Source organism: Sitophilus oryzae, unplaced genomic scaffold (assembly GCF_002938485.1).
Source record: "Sitophilus oryzae breed Bouriz unplaced genomic scaffold, Soryzae_2.0 scaffold_380_pilon_pilon, whole genome shotgun sequence".
NCBI classification, from domain to species: Eukaryota; Metazoa; Arthropoda; class Insecta; order Coleoptera; family Curculionidae; genus Sitophilus; species Sitophilus oryzae.
The window spans coordinates 443,520-469,129 of NW_022146952.1; the positions used below are offsets into that span (position 1 = coordinate 443,520).

General features: G+C 30.2%; 1 protein-coding gene across 1 annotated transcript in view; it reads right to left on the reverse strand.

Annotated features, from left to right (window-relative positions):
- Positions 1–1,485: 1,485 nt before the first annotated feature.
- Positions 1,486–25,610, reverse strand: part of LOC115885309 — a 258,464-nt gene continuing 234,339 nt past the window's right edge. The window contains exons 4-6 of the mRNA XM_030904181.1: positions 11,246–11,379; positions 3,527–3,755; positions 1,486–1,637 (exon numbers count right to left, since the gene is read on the reverse strand). Of these exons, the coding sequence (XP_030760041.1) occupies positions 1,546–1,637; positions 3,527–3,755; positions 11,246–11,379 (455 nt within the window). The 3' untranslated portion in view covers positions 1,486–1,545. The remainder of the gene's footprint in view (positions 1,638–3,526; positions 3,756–11,245; positions 11,380–25,610) is intronic.

Below are 25,610 nucleotides of genomic sequence, written 5' to 3' on the forward strand. Positions count from 1 at the left end.
TCATAACAAATCGAGGAGGCAATACTTTATATTGTAACCTGAATTTTGTCAGAATTTATTATTTATTTATTTATTTTCTCTTTTTTGTCAAACATTTTTTTTCATGGAATTTGCTTTTTTTGTATTTTGGCAAAATATATTATTAAACTTGGTGAAAGTTTTCCCTTTTTTGTGTTATTTTTTAACATAACTTTAGCATCTATTGATTTCCACGAAAAATTAGTTTGAAATGTAATTTTTTATTAAAATAGTAAGGGGGTGCAAGACTTTTGCCGATGAGTTATTATGCATTAAAACCAAGTTAGCAAAAAATGGATTTTCATCGTTTTTCAAAAACCGATCCGGTGTGCTCTTCATATATTTAATATAATAGTATTAAATTTTGTGGTTTTTTGTATTAACAACATCAATATCATTAAAGTGTAAATAATTAGATTTTTTTTCATTCAGAATGGTAATTAGAATATAAATATTCGACATTGACAACATTTAACTTTTTTTAACTTTTTATTGCTGCCTAAAAAGTATTATTTTAATTTAGGTTTCAATAAAAAACTTTCGAATATCATTAAAACATTTTTACAATTAAAATTAATAATTATTTTACTCGTGTAGATCATGAGTGATCTAGGGTTAAATGATATTGATGTGTTCATTTAAATAGCCACTATACCGGGTGCATCTCAAAAGTGCTCACCTCTATAACTTAATTTATTATTTCTATAACTATTTTCATTTTCACCGGAAATAACTATAATTTTTAATTTTTAAATGACACCCTCGGTATTTTTTTACTTTATTGTATAGAAAATGACACTCTGAATAGAATGGCATATCATAGGTCAACTTTTGATATTTTCGCATATGGTTTATTTGAAATTGTGATATGCGATTTATGACGGCAACTTTTTATTCGTAAAAAATGTTTTTTTCAAATATGCTAATAAGCCATCGTTGTTCCATTTAAAAAAAATAGATATGATTAAAAAAACTATTCGGGCATATTTTGACTAACCAGGACAAGACACGAAATATATTAGATGATCAAATCTGTTTTTTCAAGGCTCCTTGATTGAAAATTATTATTTTTAACACAGTCATGACTCTGATTGAAATTTAAAATACGATTTTTTCATTCTATTGAGAGTGTCATTTTCTATCGAATAAAGTAAAAATATACCGAGGTTGCCGTTTAAAAATCAAAATTTGTAGTCATTTCCGGTGAAACAGGAAGTGGCCAAAAACAATTTAATACGTCTAATCAATCCTAATTTATGTCGTATACTAACATACCGAATCTCGTTTTTCTATCTGCAAAAATAAAAAATTTATAGGGGTGAACCATTTTTGAGACGCACCAGGTATAGAAAATATAAAGAATCAATTTAGTAAATTAATTTTACAAACACAACCAACAGAATTAATATTTCTTAATTTATACCAATAATCTCAATGATAATATTAAAGTCTTATTCCTAGGGGTAATTGATCACAAAAGAGTTACACTTATACAACGTTTTTATATTTTTTGGTATGTTTTATTTATTAAAAATAAAATTGTAATATTAAATAAAACACTAAACTTATAGACAAGCAACTGAGTCTGGATTCGCCCATTTGACTCGAGGCGCTCTTCACTGAAACAAAAAAAAATAAAACATGTCACAACTTCGTAAAATAACTACAAGCTCTGTAAAGAAATTTAAACGCATTAGTTTTTATCCATCTAACTTTGCGTCATTAACAAGATATTTCTTTAAATGCACTTATTAATCTCTCTAGAGTCGGAATTCCATTTCACTGCAGGGTCAGTTAAACACGACTGAAGTTATTTGAAATATTTAATGTTGAAATTAGAGTTATCAACTACATTAAATTATGTTTTGGTTAAGCGGTTCACTTCTTTCATTTTAACTTTTTGAAACTTAAGATATTATAAAATAGCTTTGCTAATTTACTGTGAAAGCAAGCTTAATTTAATTTTAATTAGTACCTTACCGTTTTACAATTTTAAATTTTTTGAAAGCGAATCGTTTTGTTCTTATTAATATGCCTTAATCGATTTTTTTAATTTTATTATAATAAAATATAGCTCCCCCAAAAATTCTGCAACAAATAAGAACTTTTCTAGAAGAAAATTAACATAAAAATGTAGTGTTGATTCAATTAAGCAAGTTTCATAATATTGCATATGTAAAGTAATAAATGTCACAATGACAAGTTACAAAATTATTAAAATTTATTTTAATAATTATGTAATTAAATCCCTAGCAATATAAATTTGTCAACAGTAGTGATAGATTATATAAAATATCTTATCCAACACTACTTGCATAAGATATCTAAAAAATAGAGAGTACAAACTTACATAACCTTGAAGCAGATGAAGCTCGGGAATGATACATTTCTCTAGCACCTTTAAATAGTCCTCTTCAGTCAACAAGTGTTTATTGATTGTACTGAAGCAGTTTTTGGGGAATTTGGGATTATCGTTGAAGATTTTTTCAAATTTAACGCCATAGGTTGAGATATTTTATTTTCGTCAGATATTTTATTTATAATAAAAAAAGATGTCCTTGAAGCTTATCAATAAAATAAACCATCATAAAATTGATTTTTTATACAATTTTCCTAAAAAAATACAAGAACGCTTAAAAAACAAGGTAAGAAGCAGGTTCGATTTAAAGGTATATTTTTAGGAAGGTGTCCTTACTCAAGATATGTCAATACTTTTTTCTGCCACTAAATAGAAACCTGCCAACCCTTCAGGAACACCGTGTCTTTATATAACATTTAACTTAAAACACATTAATAAATTAAGAGTAATGGAGTACAAAAAGTAGGTATTTGCGGAGGCAACCAATTAAAATTAATTAAAAAAAAACTTAATTAACAAAAACTGTAGGAAATTATATTTACTTTAATTTTGAATAGAAAGATTATTTAACGAAAAAATTTATATTTTCCAAGTTATAAACAAAAAACCGCAATAAATCCAATTTTTTTCCACTTTTATGCATTTTTCTCCATGTTCTGTCAGGAATTTTTGTTAGCAAACATCAGATTCCAATTTAGCACCCCAAAACATAAAATAAACAGAACAAATCAGAGCTACCCTAAAACTTTCCTCCGAAAGGCTTTTTTGAGTACAAGGTGACCAGACTATAAGAGAGAGATCCCTATGTCTAATCTTTAAAATACATACAGAGAAATTTCCGTTTTTTTCTTCTAAAGATCTCAGTAGAAATAGAATGCGCGAAGAAGATGCACAGATATTGAGCTGAGCATTAAGTAATCTATCGCATAGATCAATATTACTGTTTATTTAAATTTTCATAATTTGTCCATCTATGATAATCACTTACTTTAATTATCGTTTTCATGGCTTTAAACTATAATAATTCCTATTAATCAAAACAATGAAAGCACTGAAAACTGTATTTCCCCAAAGAAACTGATTTTTTTAAAGTAATAGTATGCGTACCCTGAATATGTGTCACGTGTGAAGAAGTAGGGGACCACTCACCCAGTAAAAGGGCCTCCCGCATGTCCCGCATAACGGGCAGGCTCTGGACCACCGCTTCTCTATCTTCACTAAAAAGTAGTGGTGCTATCGATGCGACACATTTCACCCTCATTGACCCACCGAGAAAATGTCTGTTGCTCAGAATGAATCTCAAGCCCAATGTCGTCGTGACTAGACCTTTTGCGTGATGTTCTATGGGGTATTTGATGAGTGCTTCGTCCTTTTGGATCTGAAAAGAGCAGCAAATTTAAGATAGTATTGGACCCTTTTTTTCAAAAGCATGTATTGAATGGTCATAATAACTAAAAATTATAGTTTAATAATTAATAACTTTTTATTACATTCTAATTATCAAAATAAAACACTAAATCACCACAATACACCAAAACACTTTTACTTTTACACAACTTTTTTTGTGTAAAAGTAAAAGTGTTTTGGTGTATTGTGGTGATTTAGTGTTTTATTTTGCTGTGTAACACCAAAGGTTCCAACCCTCAACGGTATTATTCTAATTATCTTTTTAACATAAAATTTTATTGTAGCATACTGAAAACGAAAAGTCATTATGGTTTCAAAGAATCAATCATAGCATGTTCAGCTTTTGAAATATATTTTATATTAATATTATCAGAACCTTTATAGTTTTCAATTAATTGGCGTATTTATGATATACATTATTTGTTATAATATTTAAAATTCATCCTCTTGAGAGTAAAATTATCTCGGAACAGTTTGTTGTATGAAAATTCCTTACTATTTGGGCTAGAAGAATGAAATCCTACAAAAAGAATTAGAAGAAATTTTTGAAATTCATCAACCAAATGGGTAAAGTTAGTAAAAATTTATATAAAACTTGGTGACCTCTGGATTATACACATAAAAATGGGCACAAAGGTAAAGCGAATTTATGAAATTTATACCCTTAGGGAGTACAATAGGGAACGAAAGTTTGGTGGACGAAAATGCAATATATAAACCAGACAGTATAAAATTTTATACAAGGGTTTATTTACTGACATCATAACGAAATATATCTTCCTCAATTATCCTTCAAAGAATAAAAAATAACCTATAAAGAGAGTATTAGTGCTCTTAATAAATAAAAAGAAGATGAAAAATAAAAAACATCTATGCTCACTAGCTCTCTATAAATTAGTAAAAAATCATTTAAATCAATGCATGAACGATTCGAGGTGTAACGCGAAAGTAGTCGCGAGAAAAAGCTAGTAATTTATTAAATTATTTTATTTAACTCATTAATTTTCATTGAAAAGGAATTTTTGTAATTCGCCACTATATTAGTTAAAAACTAAGAAACTCATATCAAATTTAAGTTTTGCGATTTTGACTTATACTTTTTACAAAATCTGAGCACATTTTAAAAGAAAAAAAGCTTTTGATAATATTTGTGTAGATTGACTACAAGTTGTATAACATAAATTTCTACGACCGGTCTACCTAGTGGTTTGCAGCATCGCCTTGTGCAAACGTGGGCCTGTTAATCTGTGACGTGACGCACAACAGCCAAGAAAAACAGAAGCGTGGCTAAGAATTTAGTAATTTAAAAAAAAAGTCTTTTAGATACAGTAGTAGGTATTAAAAAGTTTTGTGTTTAAATGGGGTTTGCCTTTAACAGTTAAAAAATTATATCGTAAAGTGTAACTTTCCGTAAGAATTCTTTTTTTTTGATTGCTTGTTTTAGGGATAGGTGCGATCGCATAATTATTATTGATAATGTTTTATTTAATTTTAACATTACTACTTTTTCAGTGAATCTTTAAATCTGTTGTTTTTTGTTAAGTTCGTTATTTAAACATATGTAATGTACGATATTTAAACATATGTATGGCATGGTATGTATGTAATATACTCATATTAACACTAATCATATTTTTACGTTTTTATTCATCATTTTCAATGCCCCCCCGGTTGCATCTTTGTAAAGGACTGTGAATTTTTTGGAATGGTACGTTAGACATACGACTAGGGGAGCATACCGGGTGGTGCATCGTTTTTGGAAACATAGGAAATCCCATGCAAATTTTGAACTATCCAGATATTGTCTCTCCTAGTGATTTTATAGTGAAGTGGTAAATAGATTTTTTTAGGTCTACGTCTGGTTAACACACATGCTAAATTTGAATAATTTTGGACTAGCCGATTTTGAGTAATTTGAGAAAAACTGATTCGATTTTTAAATAAAAACTGAATAGGTAACAATCAAACACCAGTCAAAAACCGACATACCTTAAGTTGTCAGAGTCACTTTTGAACGTAACTTAATTTTAATAAAATTTTAATATTCAGTACTAGTAATAATTTATTGTTATACACATAAAGAAAATGTACTACTACGCGGGAAATATCTTAGACCCCCAGTGTATCTGACATGTTTCGGTTAATTTCCCCAGAATATTAAAATTAAATTACTTTTCAAAATAAAACACTAAATCACCACAATACACCAAAACACTTTTACTTTTACACTGTTTTACTTTTGTTTTCAGTGTAAAAGTAAAAGTGTTTTGGTGTATTGTGGTGATTTAGTGTTTTATTTTGCTGTGTAACACCAAAGGTTCCAACCCTCAACTGTAATAAATTATTTTTGACAATGACAAAATCATAGTTTGTATACCTAAGGTATGTCAGTTTTTGAGTGGTGTTTGATTGTACCTGTTCGGTTTTAATTTAAAAATAGATGCAATTTTTCTTAAATTACTCAAAATCGGCTGGTCCAAAATTGTTCAAATGTGGCATATGTATATACTTTACGTGTGTATACTTTAAAAATTATCTTTACGACTTCGCTGTAAAATGAATAGGGGAGCCAATATTTGAACAGTTCAAAATTTGCATGGGATTTCCTGTTTCCAACAATGATGCACCACCCGGTATATAGGACAGTATTCCTTCTTAAAACACTTAAATAATAATTTTTAATTTAATTCTAAAGCTTACAAAAACGTTTCGCAGTATGCTCTTTAATACCTTGTAAAAAAATAATATTATTTATAATGACAGCACACTATATACAGGGTGAGTTTTAAATACGTGAAAATATTTTTAAGGCTGGCTTTCTTTTTACCGTTTTTTTAAGTCCAAAATAACAGAGTTATTTTAATTTGAAATTAAAAAAAAAATATTTTAATAAATATATTTTTTATAAATTTTAAAGAATTTAAGGAGCTTAAATTTTCGGAACTACTCGATCTTCATTGGGTTTTCTTTATTGTAAATAAATAAATAATCCTTATTTCAAAAGTATGCTAAAAATAACATAAAACGAAACAGAGTCAAAGAAACAAAAATAACTTTAAAATTTATCATTAATTTACAGTTAGGTAATCCTTTAAATTATATGGTTCCAAATTTATTAAAAATTTATACAACTGATTTTTAAAAGGCACGATATTATCTATTTGTTTCATATAATCAGGTAAGTTATTAAATAATTTGAAACAAGAATAATAGGTCCTAATTCTGTTAATTTAAGCCTGTGGACTGGATAATTATAAGCACAATCCTTGGTGTTATACGGGGTGTCCCAGAAATAAGTGCAATTATTTTAAGGGGTGGTAGATTTCGATAAAAGAAACATATTTTCTCTTTATCGTTTGTCAAATAAGTCTAAAATAAGGGAGTTATTTTACTTCAAAAACATCCAAAAAAAAAATGATTTTTTGCTAAAATGTTGAGAACGACTGCATCTTTTCTGAATTTTCTTTTTTATAAATTTAATTTAATACCTATGTTGCCATATTATCAACAAATTATGTTTTTAACTAAAAACTAATAAAAATTCCAAAAAAATTTTCACAAAATTTCGAATTTTTAATTTTTTTTTTCGCGAAAAAAACCTCATAGGCGTGTTTCTGGGGTTGAACTATACTACCTGTTAAAATACTTATACTTATTTCTGGGACACCGTGTATAAAATCTGTTGATTATCAATATTAAATAGGTCTTTATTTTTAAAGAAAAATGAAGTGCACTCCTAAATTAAAATAGAGCAGTCACTGTTATTATATTATTCTCTTTAAATTTATTTCTACACGACTCCCTAATTTTCATGCTTAGCATAATGCATAGGGCTCTTTTTTGAACTAAAAATATATTATGTAAATCATTCGTACTTCCGTATATTACCATTCCATACCTGAATTTACTCTGAAATATGGCGTGGTATACACTTTTTAAAATCTAAATATCTTTTTAATATGCGCAGGTTGTAGACCGATCTAGAGATTTTCTGAACAATATGTTAAAGTTCATGATAGATATTTGTCTAGATATAATCCTAAAATTTTTACGTTGTTTTCTGGTGTTAAACGTGTATCGTCTGTAAGAATAACATCAGAGTCTTGTATATTAGTGCGCCTCGTTTGAATGATTGTAAATTTTTATCTACTATCTATGTTGCTATATTATCAAGAAATTATGTTTTTTACTAAAATCTAAAAAAAATCATTTTTTTTAAACAATTCCAAATTTTCATTTTTTTTTCACGAGAAAAGTTATAGACGTTTTTCGAAATATACCTAATGTCCCTAAAAATATTTACACTTATTTAAGACATACCCTATATAGGACAGTATTTCTTCTGAAAACACTTATGTAAATGATAATTTTTAATTTAATATTAAAACAATTAACGTTTTGCAATATGTTCTTTAACGCAAACTAATAAAAACCCTTATATACAGGGTTGCCCATTAATGCGAGCAAGTCCAATATCGTCGCTGTTGTCGAAGATATGAAAAAACGTTTTATACAGATGTTGCATGGTTTATAATAGTGCTATTAAATTGGTTTATAATAGCGCGTAAAAATATTTTTTGACATACGGGATGTTAGAAAAAAAGTTATGATAAGGTTTTATGTTTTTTTTAGCATTTTTTAACAACCCCCATTTTTTGTACAGGGTGGGTCAAATTCGACGCTTTTAAAGGGAAACACCCTTTTCTATATGAGATAGACGAAAACTAATATCGGTGTCTGGAGCTCAATTTTTATCAAAAACATGATGGTGAAAGCCGCACATCGATATTTGTTAACCTTTATGAGTTACGGGGTGTTTTTCAAAAATATGAATTTTTAACAAATCGCTGTAACTTTTCTTCTATGGAAAATTTTGTATTTTTGTGAATACATTTTCAAGGCACTTTTTTCCGTAGAATTCAATGGTTTAAGTATAATTTTTTTAAAGTTAATAATTTAAGAGTTATCAACATAAAAATTGATTTTTTATTGGGAACACCCGTATATTTTTAATTAAGTGAAAAGAACTTAAAATTACCTTTCCAAAAATATAGCACACTTGATATTTTGTTAAAATAATGAATTTTGATAAGTTCGCCACTTTTAACTAGTATTCTTTGAACCCCTTATTGATGATCTGCCCCTAACGGAACTCGAAAACATTTTTTCCAGCAAGACGAGGGACCGTCTCAGAACGCTGAAGTTATCAGCAAATTTTTGCAGCCAATTTCGAGAATAATTGAATAGCTAACCAAGATCCCAGCCGGTGGCCGTCGAGGCCGCCGGACTTAGTGCCTGTTATCCTTTGTTCATTTTATATCTTTACGGAAGAATAAAGGTTGTTATTTTAAAATTGCTCGTATAATCTAAACAAGTATTAAAAGTACTAAGCAGTTAGGCGAGGGCATCTTTCACCCTCACTGAGTTAATGAATTCCACGAGAAATGTTCAAAAACGGTCCCGTCTGTCCATAACAGGAGACGGTCGACATGTCGAACACCTGTAGCAAAATCTCATGTCTTGGTATGTTGTTAATTTTTATTCTTAATAGATATAGTTTAAATATATTGATGTTATTAAATATAGTTTAAATTGTTATAAAATTCTGCATCTCTCATTGTAAATATTATTTTCGTTTTAATTGCTGCTCACAGCTAGATTTCTTTTTGCATTACAGCCGGCGTCGTTCAAAGCCTACTTATTCAAAGTGGGCGAATTTTTAAAAACTCTATATCTCGAAGAGGAATCGGGCAAAATATGAAGTATGCTATATTTTTGGAAAGGTAATTTTAAATTATTTTCAACTAATTAAAAATATACTGGGTGTCCCATAAATAAAGTCAAATTTTTTGTTGATAGTTCTGAAATTATTAATTTTAAAAAAATTATACTTAAGCCATTAAATTCTACGTAAAAAGGTGCTCTGAAAATGTTTTTACAGAAATACAAAATTTTCCATAGCAAAAAATTTATAGATTTTTTAAAACTGCACATTTTTGAAAAACACCCCGGCACTCCGAAACGGTAACAGATATCGGTGTGCGGTTTTGCGCCATCATGTTTTTGATAAAAATTGAGCTCCAGACACCGATATTAGTTTTCGTCTATCTCCTATAGAAAAGGGTTTCTCGTTTAAAAGCGTCCAATTTGATCCACCCTGTACAGAATTGGATTCAGCATATAATTCTGCATATAATACACTATTTTTATTTGAAGCACTATGCGGTGTTGCAATTTTATTTCTTATTTACTAAAACTTTGGTTAAAACACTATATCCGATAAGTGGTTAAAAACTGGAGTAGATATAATTTTATTAATACTTAGGATAACAAGGATAACAGAATAAATCCATTAAGAAAAATTTAGATTATCCTATACAGAGTATTTATTATGGAGTCACCAAAATCGGAATATTTAAAAAATGCTATATCTCTATTTCTTTAAATGGTAGTAAAAACAGCCTGTAATATTATATATAGTTTAGATGTAGACTTAAATAAGAATATTTTGTATTTAGAGTTTTCCTAAATTTTTAGCGGTTTTGCAGATATTTGCTGTATTATAATACCAGAAAATGATCATATTTGGTGGCTTTGATAAAAATTTACTGTTGGAAGAGCCATGTGTAACATAATACAGCAATTATCTGCGAAGCCGTTAAAAATTTAGGGACACTGTATATACAAGAAATTTTTAATTCTGCAAAGAACTTTTTAATTCTGCATCTGAAAGAAAAATAACATAGAGGGTGTTGTATTTAAAAAATTGAAATATAGCATTTTAAATATTGCGAAGTTGGCAATACCATCATAAAAATTACCCTATATAAGATAATGTAAATTTTTCTTCGCAGTTTTATTCTTTTATCCTTGGTGGTGTGTGAAAAATATAGCTAAGTATTAATAAATTTAAATTCACTCCAGTTTTTAACCACTTTTCGGATATAGTGTTTTAACCAAAATCTTAGTAAACAAGAAATAGAATGGCAAGACCGTATAGTGCTTCAAATAAAAATAGTTTATCCAGAATTTTATGCTGAATCTAATTATCTACAGAAAAATGGAAGGTGCAATTTAAAAAAAAAATTAAAACTTTATCATAACTTTTTTTTTGTGACACCATATTGTTTTGAGGATATGTTTTTTATAAATGCTTTATAAATCATGCAACATTTATATAAAACTTTTTTCGTATCTTCGACAACAACGGCATTATATCATGGACTTCGTCGCACTAATGGGCCACCCTGTATTTAAATATAAAAAACAATATATTTGATGATGATCGACTATCAACTAGGGGGTGATATCGAAAATTTCGGAGAAAAAAGAGTCCTTAATATATATCATAATCTAACTCTGCAGTTACAAATACATCCGTGAAATCGAAGCAGACAGTGTTACTGCCTAATACTCCGCTCGAGACATATATCTATATATATAAATTTCTCTGAGACCAACCTGTTGTTCGTTTATGTACCAGTGTAGAATAGACGCCGGCCGACTTCTGCCAGAAGTGCAATTCAGGTTTATCTCGTCCCCGATCTCATATTGTTCCTCCACGCCGGAAATGATAGGATCCTCGTCCGGAAGTGCTGAAAAAAGAAAGAACGGACTTTAGACAATATGATTTATGTTACCGGACAAGTATGCAAGATATTTCTCCTATTAATACTGAAAGCAAGTGAAAACATCGTATTACCAATTACTAATTACCATTTCAAATAAATATAAGTAGATCAAGCCAAGATGTGATATTTTGATATATGGCATTTTTATATTGCAACTAGTTGTGCATGAGTTTACAATACATTAGTGATGTGTATTTAAGTAACGCCATTTTGGAGCGGTATTTTTTGTAACGTCGTGTCGTGTTCCACAACGAATCAGGAACCTCTTACCTACTGAAGAACGATGATCATAATAACTACGAAATTATAAATTAGTTATAATTTGCAAATAAATTATTTATAATCGCTCTTGGAGTTGGAGCAAACCCCAGTAACCGCATATCGACGTGTTTCGCTCCAGCCGCAGCCGTCGCGTCGCGCTCCTAGGGTGTGACTTCGTTGGTTGCGAACAGAAGTAACTGGTACCTACATAGAAACGGCGATCGTGACTTGTTTCGCTCCACCTGTCGCGCTTTTATGGTGCGTCCAGACCTGACGAGCCGATCGAGAGACAAGAGCGAGACATTTTCTATCAATTTTTTGACGCAAGTCTGCCACGAGACAAGTGAGTTGAATTATAGTGAATGGAAGCCAAACGCATATGAAATTGTAATTGAATATAACAAACGATGGTCAAATAATAATGCATACAGTAATATATTTTTGTATCCTTAACAAATCTTTGGTTCATTGTGGGTCTTTTCCCTTTTGGTTGCTTTCCCCTTTATCCCTTCATTTGTTTTGAAGGACGACGTTTTTTCAATAATACGTTTTTTAGAACAAAATGTTAAATAGAAAAGTTATTGGGAAGGTTAAGAAGCACCTTTTACAGAGAGAGTATACAGGGTACTTCTGAAAAGCGTTAACGCATATTTTCTAATGGCAATATACCTATTGCCATAAGGCAATATGCCTATTGCATGCCATGGCAATATGCCTATTGCCAAAAGAATAGGGTACCCCCATAGGGTTTGGCAGCAAAAAGGAGATGTTAACTGAAATCTTTACTTTACTTTAATTCTCATAAACTAAGTAAAAATTCATTATTTAACTTTTAAACATAGGCGACTGGCTTAAATTAGGTAATCAAAACGACCAAATAATTTATTCGACGTCAGAATTACGAGGATTTGTTTCGATTTTCTAATTCGCCCTGTATTTCAGAAACCAAGGGGGATAGAACAAATCTGTGTATAGCATCTTTAGTTCCATAAAAAAGTAGTAGTGTTGTGAAAACCGCATCATATCTCTACTAATAAACGAGAAACCTCATTTGAAAATGAGACACGTGTGTGTCCCAAGAAGGTGTCCCAAGAAGAATAGCTTTAGGCTGTATCTCGGAATGTATTAGCCGTAGGACCTGCGGAAAAAAATATTCGTAACTAAAGAGACTATGAGAAATTGCTGGAAATTATTTACAAGAACAGCCGCTAGAGGGCGCAACTGCTATAACAAAAAATAAGAAAAAGCGGTATTTACACCATTTTGCCTAGATAACGGGTACTATAAATAATAGATTCATAATCTTCAGTAAATTTTAAATATTTTTTGTTAGAACCATTTTCCCCTATCTGCCAAAATATAGTGGTGTAATAGTGACGTAATCCTGACTGGATGAAGGGAATCCAATCCCAATTGCAATCCCAAACGGGGGCTTGTTTAAAAGAGCGGTTCTTACTCTATATTATAGTGTAAAAACAATAATAATAAGCTTTTGAATGTAGACGCTAGGGGGCGCTGTCTTACAATTTAACAAACATTCCGCGTTTTTAAAAAAAATATTAAATGCGATAGTATATGTAATTTTAGCTGATAGTAAAGAGTATTAAAAGCTTAAAAAGTCAGTGAAAATCGCATCTTCATATCCTCTTTCAAATCGAAGAGCAAAATAATAATTTTGTAATATTAGCCACATTTTTGTAATATTAGCAAAATTATAATAAATACGAAATAAGACGTCCTTAATAGACCTTTCCCGTTAATCGGATTTTCAGCGGTCATAATGCGCGGACAGATTTGGCGCCGTTTAAATCTGGTTATAAATCGACCCTGGAAGTACTAGGGATAAAAAGAAATGTTTCCAGTATATTTTGGAGGGAAAGTGGAAAAAATATCACAAGCTAACCCCAATAAATGAACTGTTTTTAACTTTAATGAAATTGCGACGTGGTTTTGACTACCAGACATTGGGGGACATGTTCTGCATTTCAAAGTCTGCTGTAGGAAGAATTTTTATTTCTTGGATCAATTTATTATATGTGAAACTTCCAAAAATGAACATTTTTCCTCATCGAGATACTATTCTTCAACATGCCCCACCTCAGTTTTCAAAAAAATATGTGTATGTAATAGGGAGTATTGATTGCATTGAATTTGCTATTCAACAACCCTCATCTTTAGTTCGCCAATCACAATGTTATTCACAGTATAAAGGAACCAAAACACTGAAAGGACTAATTATGATTAATCCAAATGGAGCAATAATATTTATATCCACATTATTTACTGGTATGTTATTAGGTTTGATGTTTACGTTTTTGATTAATTTATTACTTTTAGGATCTATATCGGATAAAAAGATTATTGAAGAACGTGGTTTTTTATATTTATTAAAAATGAAGATTGAAAAAGACGAATTAAATGCAGGGGACATTATTTTGGCTGATAAAGGTTTTGAAATAAAAAATATTTTAGAGGATATTGGTATCGAGCTCAAAGTTACTGGTATGCAGTTTCAAGACAATGAGGTGGAATATATAAGAAAAATTGCACATGAGAGAATACATGTGGAAAGAGCCATTAGAAGAATTAAGACATTAAAAATTTTAGCTTCTAGAATACCAATAAGCTTGTTTGGTTCTATTAATCAAATTTATACTGTGTGTGCTCTTTTAACAAACTTTATGCCACCATTAAGAAACTGAAATTGTCTGTTCCTGTATATATCAACTACTTACTACTTACCTTTTATTGAATTTTAATGAAAAGTAGTATTGTTTTCTATAGTTATAAGATTTTAATGTAATTTTTAAGTATTTGTACTATTTTTATTTTTTCCTTATTCCGGCATATGTAATATTATCTATCTTTGATTTTTTTGACATGAAATAAATATCTATCTACTTATGTTCTAGATTAAAGATTTAATTAAGTAGTATTGTCTTTGTTCCCCAGTCATTATAAAAAATAATAAAATTATTCTATTACTATTACTCATTTACTATTATTTGGCGCTATTGATAGGAAAATAGGAACATTTATGATAGGTATTGTATTTTTTTCTTAAATAGATGTAATATACACTATGTCCCCGGATTGTCTTTACAAAAAGAAACACTTTTATTATTGACATTTTGAGAAAAATGCTCGGAAAAGAGCATTCTTCATAAATTATTTTGCTTGATCTATAATGGTTATATCTGGTTTATACTTTTCCAAATTTCCATACTGTTTTAGAGAAAATAAAAAAACATATATTTTTTAAAGTCCTAAAAATCAAAACGCGTTTCTATGTTAATATAATTTCGTTCTTTGATAGACTTTTAATTAACGTTATATTTTTTGCTGTTTTAAAATATTGCACAAAATTTATTTAGTTCAATGCTACAGAAAGGGTGATAATAGTTATCAGAAAATGTGATACTTTTACAACATCAAAAAATATGTCGTTAATCAAAATTAATTATAACCATCTATCAAAGAATGAAATTGAAATTATATTCCATAGAAACGCTTTTTGATTTTTAAGGCATTGTTAAGAAAAAAAATCAACCAGATGTTCATGTTTTTTAAATTTGCTCTAAAAAGGTATTTGAAAAAGCATAAACGGCATTATCATAGAACGAGCAAGAATATTAATGAAGAAATTAAAGAATATTAATGAAGAATTAATGTTCCTCCTGTAAAGACAATCACAGGACATACTGTATACTATAATAAAAGTAAATAATATATACTATATAAAATAAAACAATTTTATCAAAAGTCTAAATATATATTATACAAATTTGTTAATTTTTCGTACATAGCTTGACAAAACTCAGCATCAAATTTTTATTATTTACTATCACTATCTCATGACTTTTTTTAAATATACACAAAAATCACACCACTGGGCTCCAGTTAACAGCATCTGGCCTTGTATTTGGTAATAATAATTATGATTTCTATCAAGAGAGATTTCCCCATTTTCATTTTTTTTTAAATAAAATGATTTAATTTTAAATAACTCATTTAAATTATCAACCTTCTCATTATTGGGGCATTTAAATTCTACAAGTTCTACATTTGTAGGACTTATCACTATTACACCATCAGGACTTGTTCCTAAATGTGGTGCATATGGATATATTACTAATCCACATGTGTAGACTTTATGGTTGGTCGTCTCTCTATACAAATGTTTTGCATTTTCCTCTTCTTTCCTGCCATGTTTAATGGCTTTTAAATGATCCAAATTCTTTTCCCACGTTTTTTTTAAAGTCTTCATCTATAGCCTTCTGCCTTTTACATAAGAGACCAACATTTGATGATGTAAAGATATTCTTTCTTTTTTCGTGCCATATTTTATATCTCCCTGTACCCGAGTGCACCTTTCCAGTTGTACAGCTTCCTCCAAGGAAAATTCGTGAAAATGATTCACTTGTAGCAAAGGGCAGCTTATTAAAATATTTGTACTGGTGGTATTTAATATGGGTAGATCAACTGGCATATTATCATCGTTCGAACTATCTTTCCCTCTATTTTGTTGACGAAAAATGTTTGTCTCTCTCTATTTTGTTGACGACGTCATTTCTGGATCTAAAAATATAAATATTATTACTCATCGCATATATATTATAACATAACTTCAACTGTAATATCATTAGCATAATTTATAAGATGATATATAAGTACCGTATGATCGAATAAAAACGGCGTCAGCGATAGCTATGAAATGAAGATCACTGTCATTTTATATGTAAATTTATATGGGAATGTTCATTATTCATCGATGTTCATTTCATAGCCATCGCTGACGCCGTTTTTATTCGATCATACGGTATAATTTTGAAAGGTCAAAAGTGAAATATAAAAACCTGTAAGTACTTACTGGTATCCTCTGTAGAAATCAAAAAAGATAAAGGTACGCTCTTATCAATCTTTTGTAAAGATTCTTTTTCAATTTTTGTAATTTTGTGGGCGAATCATCGGCTTGTTCATTGGACATCACAGAAGTGCTAGGAATAGCAATTTGTGAAACACCGGGGGCCTTCCTTCTCAAAATATTTGTAGGCTTTTGGAATGTGAGATACCTTGTATCTTCAGGAATTACTTTTGTCCCACGTGGCTTATTCCATATCATGGCTTGGGATGTTGAAGTAATGTGCTCGGGAATATTGTATTCTCCTCTTAATATGATGTCTTGCAAATAAAATGCTAAACCCAGCAAATGATGGCAAGACTAGGATAAGCTGAAATAATTATATTATTCATTTTAGTATTAACTTCAAAAAACAATAGCCAAATACTCACCCAACTTCACAAGAACAATGACATTCTTGTATGCATAAATCAGGATTTGTCATAAAAGCCATACGTAAAGTATAAGGTTCTTCGTTTCTCCTCTGGCTATGGTAACATTTGGCTTGTAAAACCAAATCCACGTTTTCAAACCAAACATCGTGTATTTAAGCCTCCACGAAAAATTTATAACCTATAAAAATAAAATTAAATTACTGCCAAACCAGCAAAAATGTAATAAACAACGGGCGAAACAAATTAAGAAAAAAACATACCTTAAGATTTCTGTGCTGGTAAGACTCCATGACACTTAAAAAAATCAGAAACCATTTCAAAACTCAAATTCTTTTAATAAAGAAATGTTTTGGTCCACATTTTGAATGGAGTAATATAAAACAAATATAAGAAAGATGCTGGGCAAAATGTACAATAAAATAAACGTACTATAATACAGTTGCTTTTGAAGTAATAGTATAAACGTCAAAGTGTTATTAAATAAAACGTTTTTCTCTTTTGAAGAAAGGCATTTTTAGAAAATCAATCAAAAAATAAAAAACGCTGTTGAGACAACGCTGCTCAAAATGTTGATATAGTAATATTTTGAATTTAAACTATATCTTTAAAAGCAACTTTTTTCCAAAGCCTACTGAATAGAACTACGACGCTCCAGTGAGCATCGTTTCTTAGTCACTCTCATCGATATCTTAATTATTAGATATTAATACACCTAGTATTATGGTATACTGGTACATTGTCGATTTTTTGAATAAAATAATCTCTTCTATCTCATTTTTACCGTGTTAGTAAAATACGGTAATTAAGCGCTTATTTTTTCGTATCTATTCTATCTATTTATTCTATTCGTATATATTTCGTATAATTTTGCTAATGCCTTCGGTTTGAAAAAAGATATCAAGATGCGATTTTCCCTGACTCTTTAAGCTTTTATTACTCTCTAGTATCAACTAAAATTACATATAATCGCATTTAATTTTTTTTTGAAAAACAGGCGTAATGTTTATTAAATTGTAAGACAGCGCCCCCAGCGTCTACGTCCAGCAGGTCATTTTTATTGTTTATGTGGTATAATATAGAGTAAGAAACTATCTTTTAAACGAGCCCTTACTTATTATTAGATTCCGATCAACCAGTCCGGAGTTATTAATATTTAAATAAAAACAGATCTAACCTTCCCCCACCACTTTATTCTAGCAGATAGGGGAAAATAATTCTAACAAAAAAGATCCAGAATTTACAGCAGATTATGAAGCTATTATTTATAGTTCATCGTATCTAGGCAAAATTTCTTAAAAATTCCATTTTGTTATTTTCCATTGCATTTACTGCCCTTGCTAGCAGCCGTTCTCAAACTTGAAAATAATTTCCAGCAAAGCTCTACGGCTAATACTTTCCGAGATACAGCCGAAAGCAATTCTTAGTGGGACACCCTGTACATGTAATACTTATTAACATTATTAGTTCTAGTGATTTTCCATTAGGAATAGTACAGAAGTTTGTAAAATCTTTAAACTATAATTAATCATTTCCCGTAATAAAGTTTGTAAAGTTTCAAATTAATTATATAAATATATATTCACCCCATAGTAAGGAGAGGCATTCAATTTAGAGACGCAAAGATCAAAAGTTAATTTGTTTAATTCAGGTAGCATTAAGTTAACCTTGCAAAGGACTTCTTTTTCTTTGAACGTTTGTCGCTGAAAATTTGGGAACTTATTAAAATAATTAGCTAAATGTTATTTATATAAATAAAACATTCTAAAATTTTATTATCATATATATTTTATATTTATATCTCTTCTTCTTCTTACTGTGCCTTGTCAGGCCCCCCTGACGTGGGCAATAACGATGGAGAGCTGATTCCTGTTTTCAGCCACTCTAAACAATTGTTCGGCGCCTGTCCATTCCCAGATGTTCCTCAACCAGGAGATTTGTTTTCTTCCTACGCCCCTGCGGCCCTCTATTTTGCCCTTCATTATTAGTTGTACGATCCGGTAACGATTTTCTCTAAGAACATGGCAGAGGTATGACAGCTTTCGGCATTTAACTGCTATCAAAAGTTCACGAACAGTATTTGCCCTATTTAAGACTGTTTTATTTCTCTGTATAGCCACCCATGGTATTCCTAGAATTCGTCTATGTAACCACATTTCAAATGCTTCCAGGCGGTTGATGTGGCAGCTTGTGGCCACATGTACTTTATTTATTATATTATAAGTGTAATTTTTACATATTTACTTCTACTATTATTTATATAATCTAGAATTAAAAAAACATAATATAAAGAATTACTCTCAGGTATGTATTAACACCTAGTTTTTTCCTTATACCGGCTGGCAAAGGTTAGTTTTGAGTCGAGATTTCCGTATATAAGAAGAGTACAATGCGTTTATAACGTGCTTAACCAAGAGAGAACAGCAAAAACGTTGCCAAAAGTATGAAATAAAATGAGAAACTGTGCACATTGCTAAGACCGTACACACACGGGTCGTCTTAAACTCACAGCCGAAACGTATCGAACTCTACTTCTTTATGTAAATAATAGAAGGTCCAAGTACAGGTCGTTTGGCGATAGCCGCGGAGTTGATGTGATTCATACTATTATTTATATACGAAGGCAGAGTGGAGGGAGGTTCGTTTGGAGTTCGAAACGCTTCCGCTTTGAAAGCCAAACGACCCGTGTGCGGACGATCTAAGAGACATGGAAGGTGATATAGCAGATTCATCGCGATCAACCAGTCGACCCAATCAGTACTTAAAAATATAGGCGAGGTGTACATCATGCGTTCAGCCTCATGATTTAATTATTGCTCGTGATACTTTATTTGTTTATTTATTAATGAGTCGTTGTGATTTTCCCTATAGTTTTGTAAATTTTTAAGTCCAAATTAGAAACATTTGCACTTTTGGTAAAAATAAGTGGAATTGGGTTGGTCGCGCTATTAGAAGTCTGAATTCAAAAATGGATATTTCAAAATCCATTAGAAATAATTGATTGTAGTTTTTTTTCAAAAACTTTCTTAATATTTCTGCTATTTTTTCTTCGCCAGACAGTATGTAATAATCTTTATAAATAAAAAAGTTACACGATTCCTGATGAACTAAGCGTAAATAGATGTGTAATAGATGGGTTTTTTAAAATTTTTGAATGAAAAAAACAAGCCTACCGATTTTTTCTTATTCAAAACAACTTATAAAAGATCCGAACTTCAAAATAAAATAAAGAAGTTTCAGTATCTAATGCGGTTCTTGAGTTATCGCGTGATATGTGTTAAAAAGTTAAATTATCGCGATTACTGACATTTTCTCGTCATAAAAAATAGACACCCTAACGATATCCTTATACTATCCTTATACCTTATCCTATATAAACATATGTAATGATTTTATCTAATAATTATATTTTCGAAAAAGAGTCTAAAAATAAGCGCTTTGCGATCTTGATTTTACTTTACTTGATAGGGAAAGGAGTACCGGAGAAATGTGGCAACGCCGCAACATCACACCGTCGCATTTCTCTCACTCCGACTTATTAAGAGATCCCTATACAATTTACTTGTACACATGTAATACCGACCCAAAAGTAAGAGTTGCCAGCACCGTATTCGAAATCTACCTATAGATTCTTTAGTAAGAAATAAATCCAAAGCGACAGATATCAAAACAAAAAAATCTGAAAGCTCTTTTACCTTTGTCCGAGTATATTATGAATTTCGTCGATACAGTTCACATCAGAAAATATTTAATATTTTTGACGATAGTTTGGAGCGATGCATGTAATGAATTGATTTCCTAAAATATACAGGGTGGTCCGAACTCTATTCCGGAAATTACGGCAGCATATTCTACAGATAAAAATAAGTAAAAAGTTAGTATAAATGTATGTCCTAAAATAACTTAGTTTCGGAGATAGAGGGTGTAGAAGTTTCATTTTTTCCAAAAAATTTCTAAAGTAACGTCAATATTTGGATGAAAAATGGTGTTTGGGAGTTTTTTGACTTAAGAAATTTGATTTTGATGTCAATATGACTCCTACTTGTAGAGGGCGCCACCTACATATTTTTTAACTGGTTTGAAGAGTAATAACTTTTCGTCCGTACCTGTATAAAACTATGGCGTGGAAAAATATACATTTCCGTGACTTTTTCCGTAAAAAATGTCTCATGGTTAAAATCGCCACGAGCAACCGTTCTCAAGACATTTAGAATGAAAATAGTCAATACATGTCATTATTGACAAAAAATAAACACGCTGAGTAGATATTTACTCGACTGAAATAATAAACTTGACAAATTTTTATTTTTTTTAAATTAATCATAAATTTTTCTGCGAAAAAATGAATATAAAACAAATTCTGTTGAACTTGTGACACAAAAATATTTCAATTTTATGATTTCAGTTTAATAACTATTTAGTCAACATGTTTAATTTTTGTCAGCAATGATAGATATTGATAATTTCGATACCAAATATCTCGAGAACCATTACGCATAGCGATTTGTACCAAGAGACCTTTTTACGTAAAAAACTTCGTAAATGTATATTTTTATACTCAGTAGTTTTATACTGGTACGAACGAAAAGTTAGTACTCTTCAAACCAGTTTCATAAATATATAGGTGGCGCCCTCTACAAGTAGGAGTCATATTGACATCAAAATCAAATTTCTCATGTCAAAAAACTCCCAGACACCAATTTTCATCCAAATATTAACGTTACTTTATAAATTATTTGAAAAAACTCGAAATAAAAATGAAATTTCTACACCCTGTATATCTAAAACTAAGCATTTTAGGACATACATTTATACGAACTTTTTTAATTATTTTTATGTGCAGAATATGCTACCGAAGTTTCCGGAATACAGTTCGGACCACCTTGTATATTGAAGTTTAAATATACAGGGTGTCTCAGAAATAAGTGCAGGTATTTTAACTGGTAGTATAGTTCATTTAGGTTTGGTTTGTAGTACAGTTCATTTAGATTTCTAAACAGTAATTAGATGAAACCATTACTACACTAAGCTGTAAATAAAGTAACAAAGCATAACCTCAATTAATTATATGGAAGTTAGTGATAATAATTATTACTCTCGCAACTACAGTGCCTCGTTAGGCGAAGCATAATGCCTTAAGAGAACCTAATAAGTTTATTTTACAAACCTCATGCCTTACCACCAATTTGCAGTCTTTCCAGTTATGCTTAAACAAATGCACCGATAATTGTTTCCAAAGAATTATGGTTCGTTGTTACGAAAATAACATATATAATTTTATTATATATTATTAGAAAATAATATATAATTTTTCAACATTCGTTAAGTAGAATCTCGCAAAACAAAAAATGCAATTGTGTAAAAAGCAATACGTGTGCTTTATGGTGTGTTTAAACCCGGGGAAATTTGTTCGATATTAAATGGAACTAATATATTGAAAATGTTTTCCGTAAAGCGAACCAAATTTACAGTGGTATTAATATCAATTCACTGTTTAATTTACCGACTAATATTTATTTCGATTGAATATTAAACGTTAATTATAATCGCATTTTTGTGTGAGTTAAACTATTATTAATTTTGAGGAAATAATTTAATATTTTTATGTTTTCACGAAAAAAAAAATAAGAGCCTGAATATACATCGGATTTTCACAATATTTTAAGTACCTATATTTTATTTTAAGAGGGGAATTTATTTTAATAAGAATGAACAGTCCGCCATCAACAGAAAAAGAAAACTATTATAAGCATCATAAACAGCTAAATGACGATTCATTCAAATTTCGTTCACGTGAATTGGGACATTCAGCATCAAAAAATGGTACCGATATAGTAGATTAAATTGGTAGATAAGTTTTAATCATTATCTAATATTATTAATTACAATGTAGTAAAAAAATATATTTCTAAAACTTAAAATCGTAAATCACAGGGCAAAAGTGACTACTGTATGGTCGGTGTTAAAATATTTAAAAAAATCGTCTAATTATTTATTTTTGAATGGATTTATATCAAATTATGTTGTGTATTAACAAAAGCTTATTTTACGGTTTTTTATTAAAACAATCAGAGAACATTGCTTTTTAAAAATATCCGTGGACCATACACTTTTATTAATATCCAGTCAATCAATAATTTCCCCAATCAGCTCGATATATTAATGATGTCGCCAGTATTACTCATCAAGCAATACTACTGTTATATTAATCAGTTAAGGGTAACAACATATCATATACAATTTTATATACTAATTCATTATAATAAAATTAAATAATAAAAATATTGTAATTATATTCTATATCCTATTATATGTATGTATATTATATTATTATAAAAAAAATTATGAAAAACAAAAGGAGAAAACAGGAGCCTAAGACCGTACAGACGGGGGCCTTAGGCTAGTGTACACTGATGTAGGTGTGGTTGTTGTTGTTGTGTGTGTGGGTCTACAATAGTATACACTGGTGTATACGGTTGCGAGTGTGTTGAGGGCTTTGCCGACTAAATTTTTCCTTCTGTTTTTATACAGGGTGAGTTTCCTACGATGTTCTCTATGGGTATCTCGGAAACTACTGCAGATAGAGAGTCGGTTAAATGGGAAAAGAATTGCAGTTTTGTGGGGTCATAAATATGCGCCTTTCAGATTTTTGAAAAAGTTCATGGCTTACTAGATATTTCGAAAAAACCAATTTCGGCTATTTTAAAAGTTGTCCCTAATTCCATTATTATCTATTGTAGACAAAAAGTTTTCAGATAAAAGTTATAGATAATTACATCCTTAATGAGATTGTGTCCTCCTTTTTTTCTAAAGCGTGTCATTTTTGACATATTACACAAACATATGTTTTTTTTAAATGGAAACCATAATTCGCCATGACTTCATAAAAAGCGCCATTTTTTAAGCAAAATTAGCGATATAAGCTATAATATGTTTTTTTTTCGAAAAATTATTGAGTTATAGCCAGTTCTTATCATTTTTAAACAATTTCACGTAGTTAGCCATGAAAACAAGTTCAATCGCCGTTGCTTTCAAAAATGTGAAGCTGCCACATCCAAACTTTGTAAATTAAAATAAACAAAAATTGTAAATATGAATTTTTCAAATAATGAAATTAGTGATGGGCAAAACTGTTATTTTTAGATAATAGTTGAAACTGTTATAGTTATTTATAAAAAAACAGCTTAAAATAACAGCTTAAAAATAACAGGTTTCTTTATTTTATTGCTAAATATCTGAAAGAGTATGAGGAGGTCACCGCCAGGCGTATTAACGCAGTTGCAAGTTGCAACAATGACATGCTCGGTGGTAGTATTTCCAGGGTGTCAAAACATTTCTAAATATCGATTGTTATCTAAAATACCTCTCTAAAAACGGTGGTTGTTTACAAATAAGCGCTGTTTACAAATTGCGATATAAAAAAGGCAAAATCCCGCCACTCGTCTATACGTATACATTCCGATCTACCTACACCTTGCCCCTCGATCCGCGTAGATCCTGAATTGCGTAGCAGTGTACAGGGTGCATCTCACTCGACGGGCGAGAGGCCGTTTAGTTATAATTTTACCATTTGCGGTCAAAAAATAGCAATATAAGAAAATGTGTAGTATATTCTTCATAAATAAACCAACTACACACTAGATTTCGAATTAATTTTACACTTAAACAAGCGTGTACCCGCGACTTCGTTCGCGTCGAATTAATAATTTGTGATGGTGATGATAAAGCAAAGCAAGAATTTCCATTACCATACATACTGGATAAAATTTTCTCACGTTTGCCAAAAATAAGCTTTAAACGTCGAGCAGTTTAAGCAGAATCGTGGTTAATCAATTACTCAACTTTTTGGAACACCCTGTATGATTTTTTAAAAAATTTCAAAATATGTAAAAAAATAAAATAAATGATGCGTGTCCAAGCGTTTCCCGAAAGACTAACCGTTTTTTAAATAAGAAATATTGTAATATTTGAGGGGCGTTTTCACCCTCTTGGAATTTGAGATTCGAGAAACCCCTCCTTATCGAACCTCAATCCCACAGTCAATTCGTTTGCCAAAAATCAGCTTTAAACGTCAAGCAATTTAAGCAGAATCGTGATTACTGGTCGTGTTACAATGGTCATATTTTATGAAACACCCTGTATATATTTTTAAAAAATCTTAAAATATGTAAAACAACGAAATAAAATATACGTGTTTAATAGTTTTTCCGAAAAACTCACCGGTTTTTAAATAAAAAATATTCTAATATTTGAGGGTGGTTTCACCCCCTTAGAATTCGAGTTTCGAAAAATCCCTTCTTATCGAACCTCTACACCCTAAAATCAATCCGTTTTCCAAAAATCAGCTTTTTACGTCAAGGGCTTTAAGCAGGATCGTGATTAATCAATAACCAGATTTTTCAAATACACCCTGTATACATTTTTAAAAAATCTTAAAATATTCTGAAATTTTTTCAGAATAAATAAATACCTATTGAAACTTAATACGTACGTACTGAAACATACAGCGCCATAATATCTCGACCTCCGCCCGTTATGCTCGTAACAGTTTGAAAAACAATGTATTTAAAACAACTGATGCGTTACTCTCCAACCTGTTTCGAACCTCCATCAACAATCCACCGATGCAGCAGCGTTCCTTT